Raw genomic sequence first — 25,021 nt, forward strand, 5'->3', positions numbered from 1 at the left:
CAGAAATATTTGTAGTTTTCATCTTTCACATTAAAACATTCTTAATGTTTTTAAGAATGTTATAATTTTACAAACACACCTCTGCTAGAAATCGAAGCATACAATATAAAACACTCCTGACAGGTTCAGAGAAAATCTTCAACCAAAGCCAGCTATATAACATTACATGGGTGACAAATCAGCACAATTTGCAAAAAAAAGTGCAATACATCACAGAAAGAAAAAGCAAAAGTTTTTCCTGTGTGTGTGTCTTTGGTGGGCCCAGCCAAACAACAACAGTGACGCAATTGTAATCTGTACAGGTCGTCTTTATAAAAGCACTAAACAAATATCAATATCCCACTCAGTCTGCCACTCCTTCACATATTTATGGAGAGAGAAGGAGGGTTAATTGAAAGTCAAATTCAAATTAATCTCGTCACCTTAATTGCTTTGCCCATTACTAAGGAGTGGGGGCAATTGAATGGAATAAGATCAGGAAAGTAGGGGGGCGGGGAGCTCAGTTATGTCCCTTCCATCGTACAAGGTGTGCGTATGTGTGTGTGTTCATTATAGCGCTCTAATAAGTGGCCTGAAATGCCTCTTCACAAGTGGTGTTGATGCCCGTGACTGTAAAACAGATCAAAACTCTATTACCAGCAGCACGGAGCCTGTTATTTATGGTGCTAGCTGATTTAGCGTCCACGGCCAAATGCGATGGCTACACAAACAGAGATGGGGAATCATGGGCTAATGGAGTAGCCTAATTGAGCAGCGAGCTTCTTGGCATGATGTAATTCATCTACCCTTCCCCCAGTCAATGTGCTTTGCGATAAACAATCCTGGGCATACGCATTAATGAAACTTTAAAAACATTAGCGGCTAATAAATACCAGCTAGCGGACACACAAAAGAGAAAGCCAAAACAATAGCGACAATAAATTGTGGCTCAATGTGTAGCCATTCTGGAGAAAACAGGGCAAAATTAGGATAATCAGAAGACTTCTCAAAATGATGATATTGTACAACATTTTCCACTTATTATTAACCCTTTTAATTAACCACATAATGCTACTGTATGTATAGATTCTGAAAATTCTTGGACATTGTAAATTGTAATTTTTGAAGCTTAAAGTTACAAAACTACTTTAAGAACTGATACAATTAGACAAAGTAGTTTAATTTACATGCAGCCAAACATTTCTAATGTTTTAATGGAGGTTTCCTACATGTCATTGACAAAATGTTCTTACAAAAATAACCCAGATAAAGGAAAAATTATTTGGATCAAAAGGCCACAAATAAACTTGACTTTAAACTGCAGTGACCTCGTAAATCAAATGAATAGGATTTATGATGGTAACTAAGCTACTCAGCCTGAGACCTCTGATTGAACCTGACCTTTAGCATTGATCTAAATGAACCCGTTTGTGTTTGAGAGTGTATGTGAGTAAAAGGCAAATCAGACAGCTTGGAGAAAATCCCAAGATAAAGCCACTGCAAGAGTTATCAAATAATTCATTTACAGTACAATACTTTAAATAAATAGTGAACAGGTGTAGCAGGAGATTAAACGGATTCTGTGATGACCTGTGGTCTATGAAGAGATAAAAATGTTACAGTGTAGTGCAATACATCATGTAATTCTTGTCTTACCTTTCCCAGTATCCTGCCAAGGAAGAAGTAATGCCGGGTGAAGGATTCTCCCACAAGCATCTCTGCAGTGGGACTAGGATAGAGAAGACCTTCATTAGTTGTCTTGAAGAAGCCTTGGTTAGGATTAAAGCCCGACTTCAACAGCTCATTCAAGAACTCTCTGAATATTCCTCCTCCATCAATGCCTGCTTCATCTAGCCCATGTGCATTGAGCAAATGAACCCTGATCCTCTTCTTAAGATCAGGCTCTGAAACGGAGATAAACAGATATATTTACCATGTTCAACAATTCAGCCAGAAAAAAAAAGGTTGAAAAAAACAAACAAAATAAAAGTAAGAAACTTTTCCTTGTTATCTATAAAAGTCTGATGCTATACAACTAGAGACTTTCTAAGAGAGTCGAGGTGAGTTCTTATACTCAAGATGGCTTGCCCTAAATCATCTAAACAGCTTTTGTTGACAGCTGCTATGAATTACTGTATCTAATTCCTAAGCAAGGTTAATGTCTTTTTCTCAGTGTCTAAGAAAGCCACATTCGTTGTGCTAAATGCTTTTTATTAAGAGTTTTCAACACATCAGAATGGATTGGTTTGCCTTGTTTACCATTCTCGGGGGATAATTTGTCATAAGCATCTTCGTAGATGTAGTTCCGTCGAATGGTGACATTAACGCCATCCAAAAAAGGGCCCTCTCCTTGCACTTCACGCTTATCAGCATAGATCAACTTCTGGAAGATCTGAAAGCAGAATGAACTCAGTTAGCTGATTAACATCATTTAACGCCTCAGAATCTAGCCATGTATTCCATTTAGATTTTCACTTGCATTTCAGATGTAAAGCACAAAACAATTTCATTTTTTTACAATTTTACAATTTTTACAATTTTGAACCTTCTTTTTAATTCACAGATAACTGAATTTTGAATTTTTGAAGTACAAAACACTCCACACCATACCAGTGATGGCTGTCTTACCTTCACTCTCTCCTCAAAGGGCACAACAAACGGAAGTTCAGTGAGGATTGCCAAATGTCTCTCCTCTGATACTGACAATGGTGGAGGCTCCAGTCCAACTGTGAGGAACACAAAAACAATTTCTGTAAACCTTCATACTTAAAGAAATATTTTAACCAATATCTCTGTACAAAAATATCAATGAAAACACATTTCTCTAAAGCCAAATATCCTCAACAAAAATCTACTATTACGTTCAATGCAGGTGATACAAGATAAAATTCAGCTTGCATCATTTCCCAATCCGGTTTCTGATATCCTTGTCACTTCTTGCCCTCGCACTTACACATGTAATGAAAATGGCAAAAATAAAATAAACATCTACAAATATAACGAAGACACCCAATACTCTGTTTTTTCACCTTTAGAAATCTATCCAATAATTTATCAATCTGCTCTTTAATTTACATGGACAACAAAAGACAACACCGACAAGCAATTCATTCATCTGCCTCCATCATCTGTCCTGTTGACAGTCAATCTCTAAAGCTCTCTATTCATCATCCAGACAAATATACTACCAGTGAACTCAAATTCCTCCCCACCTTAACATGCCATTACATTTAAAAAATTACAAATATACACTACCGTTTAAAGGTTTGCAGTACGATTTTTAACCAGAAATGGAAGGACACATTAAAAGTAACAGTGCACAGTTACAAAAGATTTCAGTTTTCTTCTAAGCTTTCTATTCAAGAAAGAATACTGAAAAAACATTATAGCATCCACTAAAAACTGTTATTTTATGTAGTAATAATAATTATTTTTCACAATATTAGTGTTTTTCCAGTATTTTTGATCAAATCAATGGGTCCTTGGTAAATAGAGATCGACCGATATATCGATTTACAGATATTTTTCCCGATATTTAAGCTTTTTACCATAATCGGATATCTGTTTTGTAATATCGGATTTTCCGATAAACACCGCCATCTTGTGGACGTTTTGAGAATTGCACGCAGGATCGCCATTACAGCGCATCTGAGGGGAGACGAGACAACAGCGTGCACAGGTAAAGTATTGCTTGCTTTGCTGTAATTAGTAAAATTTTATTTAACATAACAGCCATTAATGCACAAATTAGATGTGATACATATGCTTGATGTGTAGTTTATGCAGCTTGGCTCTAAGAAATAGACGAGTCACGTAAAATAATCTGTCAAGTCCTGTCCCAATAAAGACGTAACTTTGCATGAATTAAATAATACAGCCATGAATGAGCGCAAGTTGGAAGTAAAAGCGCTGAATTAAATTCTCTCTCTGTTGTATATTTGCTCATCATTAGTCTCGTGAAGCCGCTTCATATTGATGCTCACTCAGCGGTTGATGCTCAGGAAATGCTCCAGCACGGCCACCGCATGTAACTTTTAACAAGATTCACTTGATTAAAACACCGTAATTATATAAACATTTACTATATAACCATCAATTCGCTAATAAACATCCTAGTAAACACAACTCTATGGAAAATTAATTATTTATTATCTCCGTGAGCGATCGCAGTTTACTTCTGTGTAAATGCATAGATAAACAGCGTTTTGACAGCAGGTATTTCATAATCTAGAATGACAAAACATTATTAATAATTCTGATATAACATACCAGTTGAGAAATGCAATAAAATACGATGTTTTGTTTGTTATATTCCAATATTCCAGAGAATATTATTCAGTTATTTAACATTATCCAGCAAATTATTCTTCACTCTTTTAAAACAGCTATTAAACAGCTTATAAATCAACTAAAACTAGTTTAAAATGAAGTATTACATTTATGCAAAGTTGATGTGACTCTTGTCTTTAATTTAATTTCTCCAATTGAAAACATTAGACATTATACATTTATTTTGCTTATTGTTAACATTAGTGTTGCTGCTGATGCTTTTTATAAATAATTATTTTTTGTAATATGAAAATTAAAATTAACATGAAAGACTACTAATTTTCAACACTTTTTTTTTTAAAGATGACTGAAAGGAGGAAAAACCAAAGTGAAGTGTGGACTTACTTCACTCAGCCATTGCCAGGGCTGGCAGTTTGCAAAGAATGCCAAATGAATGTGAGCATGGGATCAAAATCTAAAAAAACAAAAAATACCTCCAACCTGTGGACCCACCTAAAGATACATCACTCAACTATCTTTGAAGAGGCAAAGAAAAAAAGAGATGCTGAAGAGGAAAATACGTCAAGCCACATTCAAGCTTCTCTTCCTATGATGTTTGATAAGCAGACAAAGTGGAAGACATCTGATGTCCGCTCAAAAAAACTAGACAGGCTGATTACAGAAATGATTGCTACAGACAATCAGCCTTTCAACTTTGTTGAAAATAAAGGCTTTCAGAGACTCTTGGCTACTGCAGAACCAAGATATACTCTAAAGAGTGAGAAGTTCTACAGAACAGAGGTGTTCCCCAGTATTCATAACAGTATAATCGAGAAGGTTAAAGCACTGCTAAAACCTGATAAAGCAGGTTATAACTTGGCTTTTACCACAGACTGCTGGTCCGGTACAACTGAATCCCTCATGAGTCTCACATGCCATTTCATTGATGATCAATGGATTCGCAGACAAGTAATTCTAAACACAAAAGCAATGACTGGATCACACACTGGGGAGTACATTAGTGAGATGTTCTTGGGAATGCTGGAAGAATGGGAAATTGACAAAGACAGAGTGGTTCTTGTTCTCAGGGACAGTGGTGCTAACATTGTCAAAGGTATGAGAGTTGCTGAACTGCCTGACATGAGCTGCAGTGCCCACATATTACAGCTTGTTGTCAATGATGGCCTCAACTCACAAAGAGCTGTTCAAAATATTCTGTCAGTGCTGAGAAGCTGTGCTACCCATTTTAATCATTCATTACTAGCCAAACAGCGTTTAGCAGTGATCCAGCAGGACCTTGGGCTACCTGCACATTCCATCATTCAGGCTGTGCCAACCCGATGGAATTCCACCTTGCACATGCTGGTCAGGATGCTAGAGCAAAAAAGGGCTTTGAACATATATGCCAGTGAGCATGGTGGGTTCACTAGTCTGAGTGCTGAGCAGTGGAATATTGTCAGTAATCTTATTGACACCCTTTCTCCAGTGGAAGAGGTCACTCTTGAGATGAGCCACTATGAAAGTTCAGCGTCATGCATCATCCCATCTGTCAAAGTTCTGAAGATGTTGCTCAGCAGCCAAGGTCCCTCCTCTCATGGGATTAAAACAATGAGACAGGAGATGCTGGAGAGTCTCACCAGACGGTTTGCAAAAGTGGAGGAGGTGAAATGTGCAGTCCTTGCCTGTCTTCTGGATCCAAGATACAAGGCACATGCCTTTTCATCTGACACCACACTGTCAAATGCAAAAGAGTGGCTTAAGGAGGAGACCGAGAGCTTAGAGCAAGACAATGCACAAACCACACAATGTAAAGAAACACAGTTAGATGATTCTAGCACCCTTTCAAAAAGGTCCCGGACAGAAGAAAACCAGAAGAAACTGATTGATGAGATGTATGACACTATGCTTGGTGCTACTTCTGAAGTTGCTGTGTCTAACCTTGAAGGAGAGCTTCAGCAGTACCTTCTGGAACCAGTGGTTGATAGAAGGATGGGCAAGCCACTTGAATGGTGGAAACAAAATGAGAAAAGGTTCCCCATTCTTGCTCCTCTGTCAAGAAAATTTCTTTGCCCCCCACCTTCTTCGGTGCCCAGTGAGAGAGTCTTCAGTGAAGTCGGAGCCATTTATGAAAACAAACGAAGCAGGCTTACGGGGCAGAATGCTGAAAGACTCTGTTTTCTACACTACAACTTAGTTCTGCTCAACTGGGAGTATTAAGCTAAATTAAAATAGCAATGCTCTTTTTTTCGGGTGGTTTGGATTGTTTTATTTATTTATTTTTTAAATGGTGAGAATTACTTTTGTGTGCTTTTTTTTTTTTTACCCGTTTGTTTTTTTTTACCTCATCAAAGATTTTATTTTTAAACAAAAACTGTTTAGTAACAGTGCACTTTTTTATTTTTTGCACTCTCAGACCCCTCTATTTATTGGTGTATAAATAAGATTTGTTTTCTATGCAAGGAGGGAGTGATTGTTATAAATAAAATGGTTTGTTCAGTTCAATGGTGTTGTAATCATTGTGTCAAAAACAGAAGTATAACAGGAAATAAATATCGGTTCTGCATATCGGTTATCGGGCACATGAACAAATAAATTATCGGTATCGGTATCGGGTCTAAAAAATCGATATCGGTCGATCACTATTGGTAAACATAAGAAACTAGGTGTCTGCTGCAAAAGACTTACTTCATTTGCATCTGTACACTTGCACAACCTTGAGTGAGGTCTACAGTATTTACAGAGCATCCCATTAAAGATCACTCAATCCCCCTCTGTCTTTCCTGCCACACACTTTTAATTAACTCAGCAGCGATTTGCCCATCCACCTGTCCTATCCCTCCATTACAGGGACGTTTGTTTTGTATTAAAACTCCGTCCTACAAACGTTTCGACCACAAGAAAAAAAAACTGCCGAAACAGCAGATGAGAAGTGTCATTCATCTAATACGTTGCTTGCATAGTGGAATGATTCTACTCAATTAGTCAGTCCTCTCTCTCTCTCCACAAACCAGCCATCAAGGGCCATCTTGGTGGAGAAATATGGCGCAGCATGGTCAATACAGGAGCCATTCGTCACTACCTCGCAAGTCCATTTAGGGAAATGAAAAAGATCCGGACAAACAGGCAGCCAAATGTGTCCAGCCTTAGGCTAATTGAATTTTTAAGCACACATGCTCCAGAAACACTGGTACTAGTTAGCATTAACACCCTCTTGAGTATTCTAACTTGCTTTGGAATGAAATTGCTTGACTGGCTGTCATTATTACTTCACAAATTTTTTTTTGTTTGTGTTCCACAACACTTCAGTTGTGGTTGTTCTTACCATCTAATGTGGACTGAAGCGGTCCGATACGTCCCATTCTCCTGGTTCTCCACACATGTCTTGCAGAGGGCACATAGAGCTGAGTCACCTACACACAAATATTATTAGATCACTACAAGCTATTAGTGAACTTATTTATTTAGAAACACACATTTGTTTGAAAAAATGTATTATACATTCATAATAAAATGTATTTATTCTTTTAAATGCAAATGCTTTACATTCATTAGCAAAATATAACTTGTCATTGGATCTTTACTGTTTTGATCAAAAATATCACTGACACTTGACAGCAAAACTATTAATTCTGTAGGTTTTAATCATATGACAAATTAATTTTACCTTGTCTGCTCTGATGTTGACCTCATCGGACAGCCAATGACACGAAGGACAGAACGGTCTTCGAATATCTCGGGCTTTCAGCATTTTCACAAGATTGGTAATCACCTTTAAAAAAAGCACACACACATAAATAAACTAATTTAAATTTTAAAAGCAATTTAAAATACAAAGCTTCTAAAAAACATTATCAAAATGTTTGTCCAGCCATCCATTGTCCAGCCTGCCAACTAATCAGTATGCAATTTGCTGACACAAATATACAGATACTGACTTGTGCTGAAAATAAATAAATACTACTATTCACTAAATGTCTTTTCTGTCTTCATTCTCTTTAAAAGCTGGGTAATTCACCCATAATGTCAGTCGACTTCATCCAATTTCATTTATCTACACTTCTGTTTAATACTCATGCAAAAGCTTTTTCTTTTCAGATTACAGTGTCAAACAAACATCTGGCTGGCCATTTCTAGAGAATGCCTATTAATCTCTGACCAAGACATGCTAATGCCAGAGAGCCCGTAATAATGGCAAGTGCAAAACTCTGTTGCTTGCTAGTGGGTTTGTGGGGCAGGGGGTCCGAAGGCTCTTCCTGTCTAAGTGGAATGAATAAGCATTGGTTAATTAGCCCATCGGGTTAAGTGCAGGCCTTAATGGGTCTCTCCAAAACTCCTGCGGTGACATCCCTCTCCAAACACGGCCAAGAAGAAAGTTCCATTAGCAATATTAATACAAGCTTAGTTGATCATTTTCATTCAATTAACTTCTTTCAATTAAATAGATAGCTCGACAATAGGAGTGATAAAACATCCAGAGGGACGGCCCATGGCTGGAGGCAAACATTAGTGTGTGAGGGGTCAACAGCGTTAGAGCTGACTGTAAATTGCACATTCAATTTGGGAAATGCGTTTCTACTGCTTGTACTTCTTTAATGGGTCGTTTTAGCTGACAGGAGGCGTTTTCCGCCATCTTTTGTGGAAATCTTTCAGAGCCTTTTGCATGCTGGACCGACTCGACTAGTGGAACCCAAACAACGAGCTGTCACTTACAGTGATTCACTCAGAAGTTTGCTGGAATAGTACAAACTTAAAAAATAAATGAAGAAATACTTCACTACTGAAATCCTATTAGTCACTTGCCTTTGTAAAGGCATTTTCTTAAATCCTTTGTAATGTTTGCTTTGTTTTCCAAAACAGTTGTTACAATGTTGCATTCTCTCCTTGGGATGGTTCACTCTAACAAAAGGCAAAATTTCAAAGTGCACCAAAAAGTGTTTATGCTAGTTACATGAGTAAAACTGCCTTCTCATTGGTCCAAGTGTAACTGTTTATGTTCTGGGATTCCACTCATATTGGTCATACATCAAAATGAACTGTAGTGTTGTGCCGATAGATGATAGTATCATGTTTCAACAATAGTCAGAGATATCGCCTGTGGCTGATGCCTTTGACGACAGCAAGACGTCTTATTACTATTATAATCAGGCTAGTAATACTATCTAATAATATTAGGGCTTATGGGTTACATTATATTTCTTTTTCCACATTGTTACAGTTATAACCAATCACATGCATGTTTTAACCAATCTCACAAGATTATGTTGAGTTTATGAATGCAATGGCCAATCAGAGGCGTTCAGATGAGTCATCGCTGAAACAGAGGAGTTTTAGTGTTCAGTGCACGCTGACTGAATTCTAACTCGTGAATTCTCTCATCTTAAACAACAAAGTGTAGATGTACGTGCAATGTAAGTATCAGAGATTTATTCATCATACAATGTAGACAGCTTCACTGATTATAATGGGAGTGTTTTTTAAAGCGCATAAACTCACTACACTGAAGTGAGTTATGATGTGCTTTGGTGATGTAAATGTTCTTTGCTCGTTTTCTGTAGCAGTTTTTTTAATAACTGCAGAAATGTAAACCTTATGATTAATAACTTACAATGTTTCTATTAAATTGATATCATGTTAAATATAAATTCAGTCATATTAAAAACATTAGGCTGCTTTTAGCCTTATGCTGGAATAAAACTCCAGCAAAGAAACTAAGTAAATAAACAGAAGCAGCAGTTGAGAGTGGGGTGGCCAACCCTTGCTCCGCCCCTGTGTTAATTGCTTTAAATATTTTTTACGCATTAAACTAAAAAAAATTATTAATCGCCTGCGTCAACACACTAATTTTGACAGCACTAGTGTTGAACTTTTTTTAAGTCTATACTGTGAACTGTTTTGGGTGCACTGATCGCAGTTTGGAGTAAAGTGTAAAATCATCATTAAAGGGGAACATTCTTTTTAAAGTTGCAGATGTTAACAAGCTTCTGGAGAAATATGTACTCTGATATGTATTGTAGAATCAAATAAATTGATTCACATTCATTTTAGTCGTTTTTTCGCTTACAGTCGTGGCCTAATGGATAGAGAGTTGGACTTGTAACCCGAAGGTCGTGGGTTCAAGTCTCAGGTCGGCAGGGATTATAGGTGGGGGAGTGAATAACCAACACTCTCTCCACCCTCAATACCACGACTGAGGTGAGACCCTTGAGCAAGGCACCGAACCCCCAACTGCTCCCCAGGTGCCGCAGCATTGGCTTCCCACTGCTCCGGGTGTATGTTCACTACTGTGTGTACACTTGGATGGGTTAAATGCGGAGCACAAATTCCGAGTATGGGTCACCATACTTGGCCACACACCACTTCCCCTTTCCTCCCCTTTTTTTATAATGCGGCAATTACTGAGATACATATTTATAAATTATGACCTTTAATTTTTAACTGTCAGTGTTGAACAGCTCTACAAATCTATTGAAACGATTTTTAGTTAAATAAAAGGACAAAAGTAGGTCAATGAGCTGTCAACAGCAAGCAGGAGATCTGGTCATCCTGTACACATAAATAATGAGTAAGAAGACAAGGAAGAGGATGATGGAAGAAGACAGAGAGTGAAGACAGCTGACTAATATCCTAATGCCGTTGTTCAGCTCACTTAGTCTTGGCAAACAACCTATTAATTTCCCGAGTGAGTGGTCTTTCTGCATGGCTGATCAGCACTGATGGCCCTAACAGATGCTGAGACTATTCGCCTCATTAATTGTCAGCTCATTTAATTAGGTCATCAAAGATGCTGTTAGCACTGCTAATACAGCGACCGGTTAAAAGTAACGCCCACCATCCACTAAAGATATTATCAGCGCTAACAAATGTGGAATTCATACCACTGAGAATCTTCTCAGCACTGGTAACGTTTAATCCCTTTCAACTACAACACCTTATGAAAGAGATTTCAGCATTAATATCAGCTAGGAAATAAGATTGTGAGATGTAGACATGGAGTGATTCACCTTAAAGAGCTGGACCCATCGTTTCTGCTGAGCTTGAATGTGCTGTTGAACCTGGCTGTTAGTTTTCACCCCGACACTGCGAAACGCTGCTACATACTCCTCTTTGTGCTCCGTCTTAGTCTCAGGATAGGCCAACTTAATGATTCCCAGACACGCGTCCCGCAAACACCGAGACAATGTCACCAACTCCACCAGAGAGAAGGGCATCATTGACGTCTGGCTCTGACCTGCCCGAGCAATGAGAAACATTTGTAACATAAAATTTTCAAAAAAAAGTTTGCAACTAGAAACAAAAATTTCAGGAGTGCTGTAGAATTAACAAGACAACAATCAAAAGAAGGTAGACAAAAATCTTGTGTGTCTTAATGTGTTCTATTAAGTACTTCAATATATTGTGATACAGTAATTTGTACATTTTTGCAGAATAGATGTTAATACCATCTGCTGAGCCAAAGAACTCGCTGTCATGCACAGAGATGAGTGAATGACCGAAGAGTGAACTGAAGAGATAGAAGAGAGGGATGATCCTGTTGGTGTCCTCCAGAGACATTGGAGAACCTCGAGACATCACCTGCAACAAGGGAACCATCGAGCTACACAAAAGAGAGGGATAACAAAGAGAGGGCCAAAGAAAAATATGTTTAATATCATTAATATTATATTCAAGAAGTACACATAAAACTTTTTTTAAAATTAGAAATCTCACCCTGTGATCATTTTAGTCTTCATAGATGTGATTAAATGCCATAGGTGTCTAAGAAAGCGAGCGTTGAAGGCTAAACTGTACAAAAGCCTGAAAAAGAGAGATAGAAAGAATAAAGCTATACCACCAAACATTATGTAGATTAATAAACACACAATACCCTTACTGAACATAACTCACCAACACTTTTAGTCAAAGCTACAACAGGACCTATGCTCATCTCTAAATGTTCAAATAACCACATCTCCTGCCCATAAAACCTAAACATCCCAAATTCCCAGCAGAACTCATAAAATAGAAAAAAATAGAAACAACCCAGTGAGCTGGAATTTCTAGTCTTTGTATGTGACCACAGGAAAGATTAAATGAGCCATTAAGCTTTATTTAGGTGAGGCACCTTCCATTAGTAAACTAGCAGTCTGCTTCAGGGTCGTAAACAGACCAGTGGTTCCTGTGGGGGCTCCATTTACGTTAATGACAGCCAGAGAGACAATGTAGCATGCCAACAATTGCCTGACCGTAGAAGCAGTGTTGCTATCACAAATTAGATACTGTGTTTAGGTCGCCCAAATCATTAAACCTAACAGCCGTCACACCGGGGTGTGAGAAATCGCTCTGGTGGTTACTTGTTTTGTGTCAAGGGGTGAAAGAATAAATAAAGCATAATTGGAAGTAATTAAAAGAGAAAATAAGATTAAAGCTGAGGTTAAGGTAAGAATGTGTACATCCACTTTACACAAAGCACTTCTGTTTAAAACTGTATAGACCTTTACCCCCAATATGCTATAAGCCAGACAGCACTTTAACGATAAAATAACAAAACAACTGCAGAACTCTCACTGAGAATTGGATGAAAAGCTGAAATAAGTAGACCAAATATTCAAAAATAAAAAATAAAAAAGACAAAGCAAAATGCTATCAGGCTCTAATCTTCTCAAAATGATTAAAAAAAAATGTACATGTGTTTGACTGAAATCTAATCAAAGCTATATGCCTACATCAAAGTCAATTTCACTGCTGTAATAACTCCATTATCTTTTATTAACAAATAATGTGAAAATGTTTTTTTTCTTTTAACTTCCTGTTCTTCGCATCTAATCACAATTTAAAATCATCTTCGTGGTGTCTTTAAATAGCCAAAACAAATACAGCAGGCTTAACATTAATGAGACCTTTCCATGGACAAGAACCAAGTGCGCTATTTACACTAACAGTTTTGATACTATAATGACCTTGTTTAGTGTGAAATACAGTCATACTCTTCACTTTAAAATATGATAATGTTTAAAAGGCAACCAAGTTTGCACGCTCACTGGGCGCTTCTTTAAAGGTTGTAAATCAGGGCCAGCTGTTATACCTCTTGTAAAACTATCCCATCCACTCCTGCAGGAATTAATCTTCCTAGGCCAGCTAATTATTTTGTACATATATCCGATAATGATAAAGTAGTGAAGGCAGGATTTATGATAAAAGCCTTCTCTTCTGGACGGAGCTGTAAAATAGAAAAAATACCTCCAAATAAAAATTTAAAAAATGGAGAAAATACAGCACGAGGATAGGATATGCAGGAAAAGATAATTGAAATTCAAGTGGTTTAATATATGAATGAAAGCAGAGCATGCAAAACATTATAAAGGAAGTCTAAGGTGTCTTACAGAAACAATTTTGAGTTACATCGACTTTGAAACATGCTTTATAGGATGTTATACTTTTCATTTATTTCAGAATACTCTATATTTTCATAGAACTATTAAAAAATATAAACATTTTATAAGTAGTGTAATAGTACAACCTGAATTCCAGAAATGTTTTTTAAATTTGAATAAAATGAAAAAACTAATAGAATTTCATATCACATAAGCCAATATTTTATTCACAATAGAACATAGATAACAAATTTTTAAACTTTATGCACAAAATGAGCTCATTTCAAATTTGATGCCTGCTACAGGTCTCAAAATAGTTGGGACAGGGGCATGTTTACCATGGTGTAGCATCTCTTCTTTTCAAAAAGATGTGTGGGCATAGAGGTTATGAGTTTCTGGACTTTTGGTGTTGGAATTTGGTCCCATTCTTGCCTGATATAGGTTTCCAGCTGCTGAAGAGTTTGTGGTTGTCTTTGACGTATTTTTCGTTTAATGATGTGCCAAATGTTCTCTATAGGTGAAAGATCTGGACTGCAGGCAGACCAATTCAGCACCCGGACTCTTCTACTACGAAGCCATGCTGTTGTAATAGCTGCAGTATGTGGTTCTGCATTGTCCTGCTGAAATATACAAGGCCTTCCCTGAAATAGATGTCTTCTGGAGGGGAGAATGTATTGATCTAAAACCTTTATATACCTTTCAACATTCATATGAAAGCTGTCCATACCGTATGCACTTATGCATCCCCATACCATCAGAGATGCTGGCTTTTGAACTGAACGCTAATAACATGCTGGAAGGTCTCCTTCCTCTTTACCCTGGAGGACACGGCGTCCGTGATTTCCAACAAGAATGTAAAATTTGGACTCGTCTGACCATAGAACACTTTTCCACTTTGAAACCTTGGCCCACAGGACACAACGGTACTTCTGGACCATGTTCACATATGGCTTAAGTTTTTGCATGATAGAGCTTTAGTTGGCATCTGCAGATGGCACGGCAGATTGTGTTTACCGACAGTGGTTTCTGGAAGTATTCCTGGGCCCATTTAGTAATGTCAATGACAGAATCATGCCGATGAGCGATGCAGTGTCGTCTGAGGGCCCGAAGACCATGGGCATCCAACAAAGGTCTTCGGCCTTGTCCCTTACGCAAGATTTCTCCAGTTTCTCTGAATCGTTTGATGATGTTATGCACTGTAGATGATGAGATTTGCAAAGCCTTTAAAATTTTACGTTGAGCAAAGTATTCCACAATCTTTTTACGCACTTTCACAGATTGGAGAGCCTCTGCCCATCTTTACTTCTGAGAGACTCTGCCTCTCTAAGACATCCCTTTTATAGCTAATAATGTTACAGACCTGATGTCAATTAGCTTAATTAGTTGCTAGATGTTCTCCCAGCTGAATATTTTCAAACTTTCTTGCTTTTTCAGCCCTTTGTTGCCCCCGTGCCAACTTTTTTGAGACCTGTAGCAGGCATCAAATTTGAAATGAGCTAATTTAGTGGATAAAACTATAAGATTTCTCCGTTTAAACATTTGTTATGTTCTCTATGTCCTATTGTGAATAAAATATTGGCTCATGTCATTTGAAAGTCTTTTTCATTTTAAAAACGTCCCAACATTTCCGGAATTCGGGTTGTACACTACAATTTATAAGTAGTATAATGAAACATTAGCTAACAGGATTTTTTGGGAAAAACTCTCTTTTAATAAATTTTCTAAATAAATTCTCCTACTAAAAAAGAAAATGTGAAAAAGTTTACCTTTTTCCAGAATATATTTTTAAAAAAAGTGGATAATTTTTTCAAAATAATATGTTTTTACTAAGATTTAAGGGGCTTGTGAATGTTACCTCCTCTACCGTGAAGACTGCTTTCTGATAAGATTTTAATACACAATACAACATTCTTAATTATCTCATATTAAGAACGTAAAAGGTATCGACTAGGGTGCACACTGCATGAGTGGAAACATTAAACTAGTTCTGATTAGTTGATTGACACCATCTTTTAGAGCTCAGTGGCTTTATGTGAGATCACTCTCTCTCCCTCATTAAACCAGACTTTCTCCTCTTCCCGGTCTTTCATACCATCTCTCTCCATCACTTTCCTCCTTTCATTCTTTCTGCTGAAATCCTGTTCTCATTTTGTCAACATTGCAGAACCAGAAGTAGATAAGCAAAGGTGATTGAGAGTAGAGCTCATTACACTAATTGATGAGTGACAGCATCTAAAAGTGATCTGGTAGTAAAAATAAAAAAAACACACAGTAAGATGAGACTTAACCGCCTCACCGCTTCATTAGCAATGTTGCTTTTTTTGTTGTTAAAAAAAAAAGAGGAAAAACAGAAGCAAAGATAAAAAAAATAAATTAAAAAAAACAATCTGCTCATAGACTTGACAGTCTGATGTTGGGGAATCTTTTTTATACACATAAAAGTGCATCCAATTCTCATCTGATTGCAGCTCTCTCTTGACCATCTTTTTAAGTTACCAACTTGTGTAATAGAGCGCAAGTGTTAACTGTGCAGTTAATCTAGTTACATTAGTTATCCTGGGTGATTCATTTTTTGGATGGGTTGATTGCATATATGATCTTACCTAACTCTGGGCACCATCATACGATGCTGCACCATCAGCGTGTGACAAATGGAGGCCATCATGGTGAAGATGTCTTCACTTGCTGAGTCTCTCCACACTAATGTTAGCAGAGCATTAGTCTGCTGCTTGGTGTCCAACTTCTGTACACACTCCTCTGTTATATAATGCACAGATATCCAACTACCATCCTTTAAAAAAAAAAAAAGACAGAATTATATTCATCAGTTTAAGATCAAAATCGCTTACTATGGAGCTCTCTGAATATTTTTGCTCAAAGACGTGGATAAGAGAGAATTTGTATGTGCCTGCGCAGCAGGATGCTGTACGGTCATTTCTTCCTCATCTTCTGAATCACTATTGATGTTAGCTCTACTGCTGCACTCCGTCACTGGCAACAATGGCAACAGAGTCTGTAGTGCGTTCAAGTACAACAGCAACCCTTCTTCGGAAAGTGAACCTATACAAACATAATGGACAAAATAATTTTATTCACTAGTCAGGCACCTCGTATTAGTGATACTGTAAAGTGCTATTAAGCACAATACTTACCCAATCCCGATTCTCCAACTGATAGCACAAAGTAAAAGAGCCAGGGAGCCTGAGCTCTGGCCTGGGCAGAGGAGGCTATGGTGGCCTGAAGAGACCAAAGGAAGTTCTGAAATGGGAAAGCTAGTTTTGGGTCTGACAAAGCTGGCATGAAGAAATGATAGATTTGTTCGGTGAAAGGCGCTGAAATGAACTCCTCAGTGAAGGCCGAAAAAACAAACTGTCTGTGAATGAAAGAACAAAAAAAAAAAGGGTTGAGAACCTATGAATTTATTATTATTTATTGTAACTGTACTGTATGTTTCAGTCTGCAGTAAGGACATTACCTAATAAATTTGTCTAAATAAATACTTCCATTTTAATACTAATAAACTTCCCAATATATACACACACATTTATACACACACTGTTATTTGTGCATCTATGAGACAACAAAATCCACAACCGTATTTTGCCAACAGGAGAGCTTTGACCTAGAAGAACCTTGTTAGTTGCCATAAAGCATACATATTTAAAATATATATATTTAAGACTTAAAAAATATTTTAAAGTCTATATACAGTGGGGGAAAAAATTATTTGATCCCCTGCTGATTTTGCCCACTGACAAAGAAATTATCAGTGAGAGACAGAATAACAACAAAAAAATCCAGAAAAACGCATTTCAAAAAAAGTTATAAATTGATTTGCATTTATGAGTCAAATAAGTAGTTGATCCCTTATCAATCAGCCAGATTTCTGGCTCTTTTATACAGGTAAGGGAGTGCTCCTAATCTCAGCTCCTTACCTGTATAAAAGACCATCTTGCTGATTGCGCGCACCCTTGCTTGTGCAGCTCAACAGTCCAGCCATGTTCAAAGACAGAAAACCTTTTTGCCTTTGCCATCAGGAGGTCATGACAGTGTGACTGCCTGAAGGACAATGACATGAAATCCATATTTTTGCGCAGATTTTAACTTTTAAGGCTATGGTCTTAACCTTTTGATGAGCTGATGAACAGCCTGTTTTAACTGTTTTAATACAGTTTTCAATAAATTGTCTATTCTCAATTTTTTTGTCTCTTGCTCCTGTTTCTTTTTTTGGCATTTTGAAGCAGTACTTACAACCTGGTTACAATCCACCAGCACGAAACACGAATACTTGTAATGTTTCCCCCGGTCTTAAGATTTTGTTCAGGTGTGTACGATCACGAGTGAAAACAATAGAAAAAGAAAAGCTTACAGCGGCATGAGTCGTGACTGTCATGTTAGCCTGTTGGGAACAAACCTCCTCTGCAAGTGATTTTCAAATGTAAGACAGTAGCCTACACAGATTTGAAGGCTACAATAAGATTTCACTTCTACTAATAACGAAATTTTGCTAAGCTGAGATGAGGTATGAGACGAAAGACAAAAAGTGTATATTTTAAATGTGATTGTTGATACATTTTACCAGTATTTACCATACATTTAAAAAAAAATAATAATTAAAATATGAAAAAAATATGCATTATGAAAATAAATTTAAGAAAAAAAATTCTTAATAAAACACAAGATTTGGTTTTCAAAAAGCTTTTTCCAAAAAGTACATCTTGAAAAAGGGGGGTCGACTTATAATCAGGGTCGTCTTATATTCGAGTCAATACGGTAACTGTCAATCTCCCTCAGATTGGGGCTCCATGCAAGATCTCCCCTCGTGGAGTTTCAATGATCATGAGAACGGTGAGGAATCAGCCCAGAACTACACGGGAGGATCTTGTCAATGATCTCAAGGCAGCTGGGACCATACTCACCAAGAAAACAATTGGTAGTACACTACGCCGTGAAGGACTGAAATCCTGCAGCGCCCGCAAGGTCCCCCTGCTCCAGAAAGAACATGTACAGGCCCATCTGAAGTTTGCCAATGATTCAGAGGAGAACTGGATGAAAGCATTGTGGTCAGATGAGACCAAAATCAAAGGGACGATGGATGGGGCCATGTTCCGTCAGGGCCAGGACATTGAAGTCAGCCAGGGCATTGAAAATGGGTCGTGGATGGTTATTCCAGCATGAAAATGACCCAAAACACACAGCCAAGGCAACAAAGGAGTGGCTCAAGAAGAAGCACATTAAGGTCTTGGAGTGGTCTAGCCAGTCTCCAGACCATAATCCCATAGAAAATCTGTGGAGGGAGCTGAAGGTTCGAGTTGCCAAACGTAACCCCCTTAATGACTTGGAGAGGATCTGCAAAGAGGAGTGGGACAAAATCCCTCCCTAGATGTGTGCAGACCTGGTGGCTAAGAAACGTCTGACCTCTGTGATTGCCACCAAGTACTAAGTCATGTTTTGCAAAGGGATCAAATAATTATTTGACTCATTAAAATTCAAATCAATTTATAACTTTTTTGAAATGCGTTTTTTTTTTTTGTTATTCTGTCTCTCACTGTTAAAATAAACCTACCATTAAAATGATAGACCGATAATTTCTTTGTCAGTGGGCAAACGTATAAAACAAGCAGAGGACCAAATAATTTTTTTCCCCACTGTATGTAGAACAGTTTTCATGTTTTAATAACTGACTAGGACTTGTATTACTTTTAGAAAATTGCGTTGTATGTTTGTTCATCATGTGGTGATGTGTATTTCTTTGTAACTTTGTCCTTTGCTGCCTATCTTGACCAGGACTCCCTGGTAGAAGAGATATTGTACCTCAACGGGACATTCCTGGTTAAATAAGTAAATAAATAAATAAATAGTTTCCCAAAATGACATCACAGTTATTCAATCATTCTAAAGTATGTATTCTACCATTGCTTTATTGACACAAAGTTAAAATAGAAGTGACACCACCACAATTTGATTTATCCATACTGGAATTAAACCTTACCAATTAACCCCTAAATCTTCTGAAGATTAATGCACATTATTAATCTAAAAAAAATGTTTAAATGTTCATTTAAATCAAAAGGTTTTGGGAGGAAAGAAGAAAAGAAAGAAAGGGCAAACAGGAGACTATGTGCACAAGCTTCTCTCTCGCGCTCCTGTCGTTCTTAAGAGAGAAAAGAAAACGGCAGTGTTCATCACTCAAAGTGTTAGAATGGAGGGTAAATGTTGTGTAAACATTACATGTTGAGTCAATGAGTCTGTCTGGATTTTACTACTCTCTGTAAATACAGCAGTGAGAAAACTACTGTCCATTGGTCCCCTAGAACGATAAAGCTAACGGTCTGCAATAAGGGGTCAGTGTGCAGCCTTTTACTGGGTGGGACCCTTGCAACACACACACACACCAAAACAAAGACATTCCTCTAACAGCTTAAACTAAATGCTCTTCTCAGCATGTGTAGCATAAAAGGCTATGAATCATTTGAATTAATTAAGACTTTTTTCCCCCAGTATGCACCTATGTGAATATGTACCTGGTATCTGGGAGGCAGGAGCTGTATGTAAAGTGCAGAGGCTTGAGTGTGTGTTCCAGCAGCGTTTGTGCCAGTGGAATGGAAGGGGCATTACTATACTCTAGACTCGACGGCAACTTGTGATTCACTAAAACATACAGAGATCTGTAGTATCCTAAAAGAGAGAAAGAAATATGATTACGATAGAAAACAGATGCAAACTTAAGCTGAATTAAAATTAGAATTTTACGTACTTTCTGAATATACTCATCTATTGCCTTAATGTACGATGAAGATAAATCTATCACATGGCAAAACTGTGTACCTTTCTCTACCATATAGTGCAATATTTGTTCAATAAGTGCAGTGACATAGTTTTCATCCTGTAGAAAGGGCAAGTAGGTTCTCTCAGACGAAAACACCTCCAGCATCCGCATCGGGACGGCCACATTCAGACCATCATCTTCACATGCTTGCAATAACCTTAAATCAACAGAGAAAATGCTTAGCAACCAACCAACAAAAAGATTTAAAGGTTTACATGTGTCTGTGACAGAAGGATGTATTTTAGGTATGCTACTACACAAAGTAGCATCTGAGGAACATCTAATTTTACCTGCAACAGTGCCCTAGTATCCTCTTGATCTGAAACAGGCAGTTCGGTCTTTCTGGCCCCGTCAGCATCTTCACGAACTGAGCATGATGCTTCACCAAACTCTGACACATCCAGATCTACACAGTTAAGACATTACATTCATAAATGCACATAAATACAATGAAGGTTCTTGGACACTGATAAAGACATTGACACCATAATAATACCAGTCAGTCCAACTTCTTTTTATTCAATCCACATTAAAATGGCAAATAATGAAACTTCACTGAGCCTCATATGGCAAAAACAGCTTTTTAAACAGGCAGTCTTTACCATTCTGTGTCTGTCTTCACTTAGTCTGTAAAAAAAGAGAAGCTGGCGAACAAGTTGGCTGAGTATGGCACTGTCTGTAAGTTGAGGGCCAGAGCCTGACTGGCACTGACACACACAGCTATCAAAGCAGCCCCTCTGAATGGCATACTAAATGAAAAAGAGAGAATAATTAGGAATTTAACAAATAGTTTATCATCTACAAGAATACACACAGGCTCTCTGTTTAAAGAAACCCTTCAAAACATGCAGAGTTTAAACCGCTGCCACATACTTGCTGTTTCCTGTCTTGGTATCCCCTTATGTATGACTGAATGATGATTGCATTTTTTAGTCTTTTCCTCTCATCCTGTGGAAAAAAACAAAGATGAGTAAAACCATATCTGAAGGACAAGACCATCATCTCCTATTTGCTCGTAACTTTAAGTTTCATATTCTCATTTTGGGCTCTAAAATAACTATGCAGAAATACTGTACTGTACACATCATGGGTACAATGGCAGCAAAAAGTATTTTTACTCTCAAGACACACTTGAAAATGTATGAATGTCACTGCATTAGATCAATTAGTCAACCCAAGCTTTTTTAGATCAAACATCACTTTTACATTTATTCATTTAGCAGACGCTTTTATCCAAGCTACTTACACATGAGGAATACAACAAGTGATTCATCATTAAGAAGCAAATAAACACAAGAAGTGTTCATAATACAAAGTTTCAGACATTATAACTTTTCTGTCCTATTTTTACAATAAAACACAGCGCTTTAAAACACCATAATGGACGATTCTCACCTCCCTTTTCCTTCTTTCTTCTTGTGTTCGATGAAGAAGTGACGCTTTTTCCTCCTGTACAAAACATATGTGAGACATGTCAAAACAGATCCAATATCAAAATGATGCAGTAATTTTTGCCAGATATGTGAAAATCCTTCACACCAAACACTCACAAATATACCGTATCATCATTTTCCAAATAATAATCATTGTAGACAAATGTAGTGACGCACAAAACTAGACACAATTGTGTGAACAAAGTAATCTGAATTTAGACACTTTGACAATTCCACCATCATCATATCATATGGAAAACTTACTTTTCTGCTAGCACCCCCAAGGGACACCTTGGGCGTTCTCCTGAAATCTCCCTCAAAACTGAACATGGTTACACTTTTTCCATTGAGCAGCTATCAATGCAAGTACCCTGTGTGCAGAGCAACAAAGTGCTGTCTGTGCCTACAAGACAGAGAAAACACAAAGCTCATGAGACTGATGTAAATCCAGTGAACTAATCATAATAAAACCACTCTCTCTCATTACAGAATTTATGTTTGGTACTAATAATAAACACTGGCCAAGAAGATGAAAATATGTGCAAGACAAGCTTAAATACATACTACTGTGAATAAAGCAAGCAGTTATAATGAAGATATTTAAAGCAACTTTATCCTTGTGGTAGATAACTGAAGAGGTGCAGTGGGACTGATTATAGCAGAAACTAACCTGGCACTCAGCAGGTCTGATCAACACGAAATGGAGACCAGATGTGTCAAAAACATTACCGATGAAATATTACTTCAACTTTAAGTCAGGAAACAAACGTTTGATTCACACAAATATCTGTGTGTATAAAAACTGCCTTGCCATGCGACCTCGTCTGAGCGAGACATGTTCTAGAAAAGGGTTGTTTCATCAGAGACAAATACATTACTTGTGTCTCCAGCCAGGCTAGTTAGCTTGCTAACCTACAGAACAAGCAAAGAACCACAATACCAGAAGTTCATCATCATTTATAAACGTGTTCTTTGATGTTTTATGTTTAAAGGAGCACTCCCGCTGTAGAAGACACCGAGCTCGGGTGTTTTTTCTTCAGTCAGATCCACTGAACTTCTCTGTTAGCCTTTTGGCTAAAGCTTCTTTGACTAGCTAGCTAATGACTCAGCAGCAGGTCAATTGTGTTTCGCCTCGACAATTCCCGATTTCCCAGTAATTTACAAGTAAACGTATATGTTATTGGGGTCTGTCAACATTTAGCAAGAATTAATGCAGTAATTTTGACCATCAATGTAGTACTCTGTTCTGACATGATAGTTCAGCTTGATACAAACTTCAGTCATATGTCGCTTCTAGAATCATCTAGTGATTTCAGTGATGTTTTACGGCTTTTTCTACTGATGAGTCGTATTAATAGATTAAATGCGAATTGTTTACCTGGTTTTATTGAATGATCAGCCGAACGATACAGTTCAGCGACTGGAAATCAGAGAAAACAAAACCGAAATCGTTGCTCTTGCTCTACCAAACAAACCCAACACAGAGAACAGCCCGCCCACCCAGCAGAACGGTGGAATGTGATTGGACAACATAACATTCTCTTCCAAACGATTGGTTTAATACGGCGTCAATAACAACTGTCACAATTACTTCCTGGATGAATCCCAGCAATGAAAGGAAAGCAGTTGCAAGGGGTGCAAGGGGTCTAATCTCCGGAAAATGTAACTAAATCATATTCTCTAGATCTTCTTAAAAAATGTGTTATAAAACGCCTTTCTTTACTGGTTTGTTTGTAAGTGATGTAAATAATTAGCAGTCTATCCAATAGGCCTGCAGTTTTTTTTTAAAACAATCTATGGCTCTGAAAAACGTATTTATTTCAAGATACTCTGTCAGAATGTAAATAATAATAATAATTATAATTATAATTATATTTTCAAAAAAAGTTTAAAATCCCTTAAGGATATTTTTATTATTATTCTAAATATATATTAGGCCTAATAAATATATATATATATATACATATATATATATATTTTTATTATTTATAGACTAAATAAAAAGAAACTTAATTTTTATTCAAAAGAATTATTCTATTGAATAAATTTTATCATAATGCAGCATATCACGAAATGTCAAACACATAGCAAAACAAAAAACAAACACTCATCCTGTAGGGGCTCTCTCTGGCAGTGGTTTTTCTCGTCATTTCTGCTGTTTGCTCGCTAAAAACTAGCTGTTCTCAGTGGCGAGCGATGGTGTTTTAAAATATTAAGGCAAAGTTCCCACAGTTGTGTTATTTATTATTATTGTTATTATTATTATTTTACATTTTTAATGTATCAGCTGTCAGAGTTTGTGCCTTTTCTGCTGTAATATATAGGTACTTTAGTTTTGGGTCCAATTCTCACTATTACCTTACTATTGACTTTTGCCTCAGTAAACTCCTTACTGTAAAGGTATAGGGTAAGATGTAGAATATGGTCATGCATAATAAGGCATTAGTATGTGCTTTATGAGTACTAAACAGCTAATATAGTAATATGCAAGCAACTAGCTAATAACTAAAGTGTTACATTAAATGCATAAAAAATTTATGTTTGTGTGCGCGCGCGCGTGTGTGTAGGCTATACAGTATTGACTAGCGGCAGCTGGGCACTCCTTATCTGTGTGTATGTTCTTTATGGGAAAATACTTATGCAATTTAGCTTATTGGGTTCATATTCTGGTCGCATCTGCTTGCTGGTATATAATATGCATCACCAAATCTTTTATTTAAAAATAAAACTTTAGTTTACAGCAGAAACAGCGACAAACGATCATGACTCCAGGCACGAACTCTGACAGCGGATACATAAATAATAATAATAATAATAATAGTAATACAATTGTGGGAACTTTGCATCGTCATTTAAAAAACACCACCGCACGCCACTGACAACAGTGCAGTTTTAACCGAGCAAACAGAAAAAACAGTGAGAAAACCGTGGCAGCTGCCGTGGCATCTGGGGACCTGCCGCTACTGTACATAAAGTTTTAAAAAGAGATAGTTCACCTTCGTTGTTGTTTTTGTTGTTGTTTTTAGGGCTGTCAGTTTAACGAGTTAACTTGATTAATTGGTTATGAAAAAATAATGCGATTAAAATATTTTAAGGCTGCATGTTAACGCACTGGCCCATAACATTTCATATAGTTGACTGTTGACAAATACGATGCAGGG

At 37.3% G+C, this 25,021-nt stretch overlaps 1 protein-coding gene across 2 annotated transcripts in view; it reads right to left on the bottom strand.

Annotated features, from left to right (window-relative positions):
* The window catches only part of LOC306871682 (ubiquitin-protein ligase E3C-like), a 33,886-nt gene extending 10,544 nt beyond the window's left edge, over positions 1–23,342 (bottom strand). The window contains exons 1-19 of one of the 2 annotated variants that reach the window (XM_079419777.1): positions 23,239–23,342; positions 22,125–22,263; positions 21,823–21,876; positions 21,301–21,375; positions 21,030–21,176; positions 20,718–20,833; positions 20,427–20,584; positions 20,123–20,276; positions 16,751–16,971; positions 16,507–16,658; positions 16,202–16,389; positions 11,956–12,042; positions 11,688–11,842; positions 11,250–11,476; positions 7,913–8,017; positions 7,571–7,658; positions 2,608–2,705; positions 2,239–2,371; positions 1,636–1,883 (exon numbers count right to left, since the gene is read on the bottom strand). In XM_079419777.1, the coding sequence (XP_079275903.1) occupies positions 1,636–1,883; positions 2,239–2,371; positions 2,608–2,705; positions 7,571–7,658; positions 7,913–8,017; positions 11,250–11,476; positions 11,688–11,842; positions 11,956–12,042; positions 16,202–16,389; positions 16,507–16,658; positions 16,751–16,971; positions 20,123–20,276; positions 20,427–20,584; positions 20,718–20,833; positions 21,030–21,176; positions 21,301–21,375; positions 21,823–21,876; positions 22,125–22,190 (2,472 nt within the window). In that variant the 5' untranslated portion in view covers positions 22,191–22,263; positions 23,239–23,342. Of the gene's footprint in view, positions 1–1,635; positions 1,884–2,238; positions 2,372–2,607; positions 2,706–7,570; positions 7,659–7,912; positions 8,018–11,249; positions 11,477–11,687; positions 11,843–11,955; positions 12,043–16,201; positions 16,390–16,506; positions 16,659–16,750; positions 16,972–20,122; positions 20,585–20,717; positions 20,834–21,029; positions 21,177–21,300; positions 21,376–21,822; positions 21,877–22,124; positions 22,264–23,238 lie in introns of both variants that reach the window. The other variant, XM_079419776.1, reaches the window with a different exon arrangement.
* Positions 23,343–25,021: the final 1,679 nt, after the last annotated feature.

The sequence above is a fragment of the Barbus barbus genome, assembly GCF_936440315.1.
Source record: "Barbus barbus genome assembly, chromosome: 1".
Classification (NCBI taxonomy): Eukaryota; Metazoa; Chordata; class Actinopteri; order Cypriniformes; family Cyprinidae; genus Barbus; species Barbus barbus.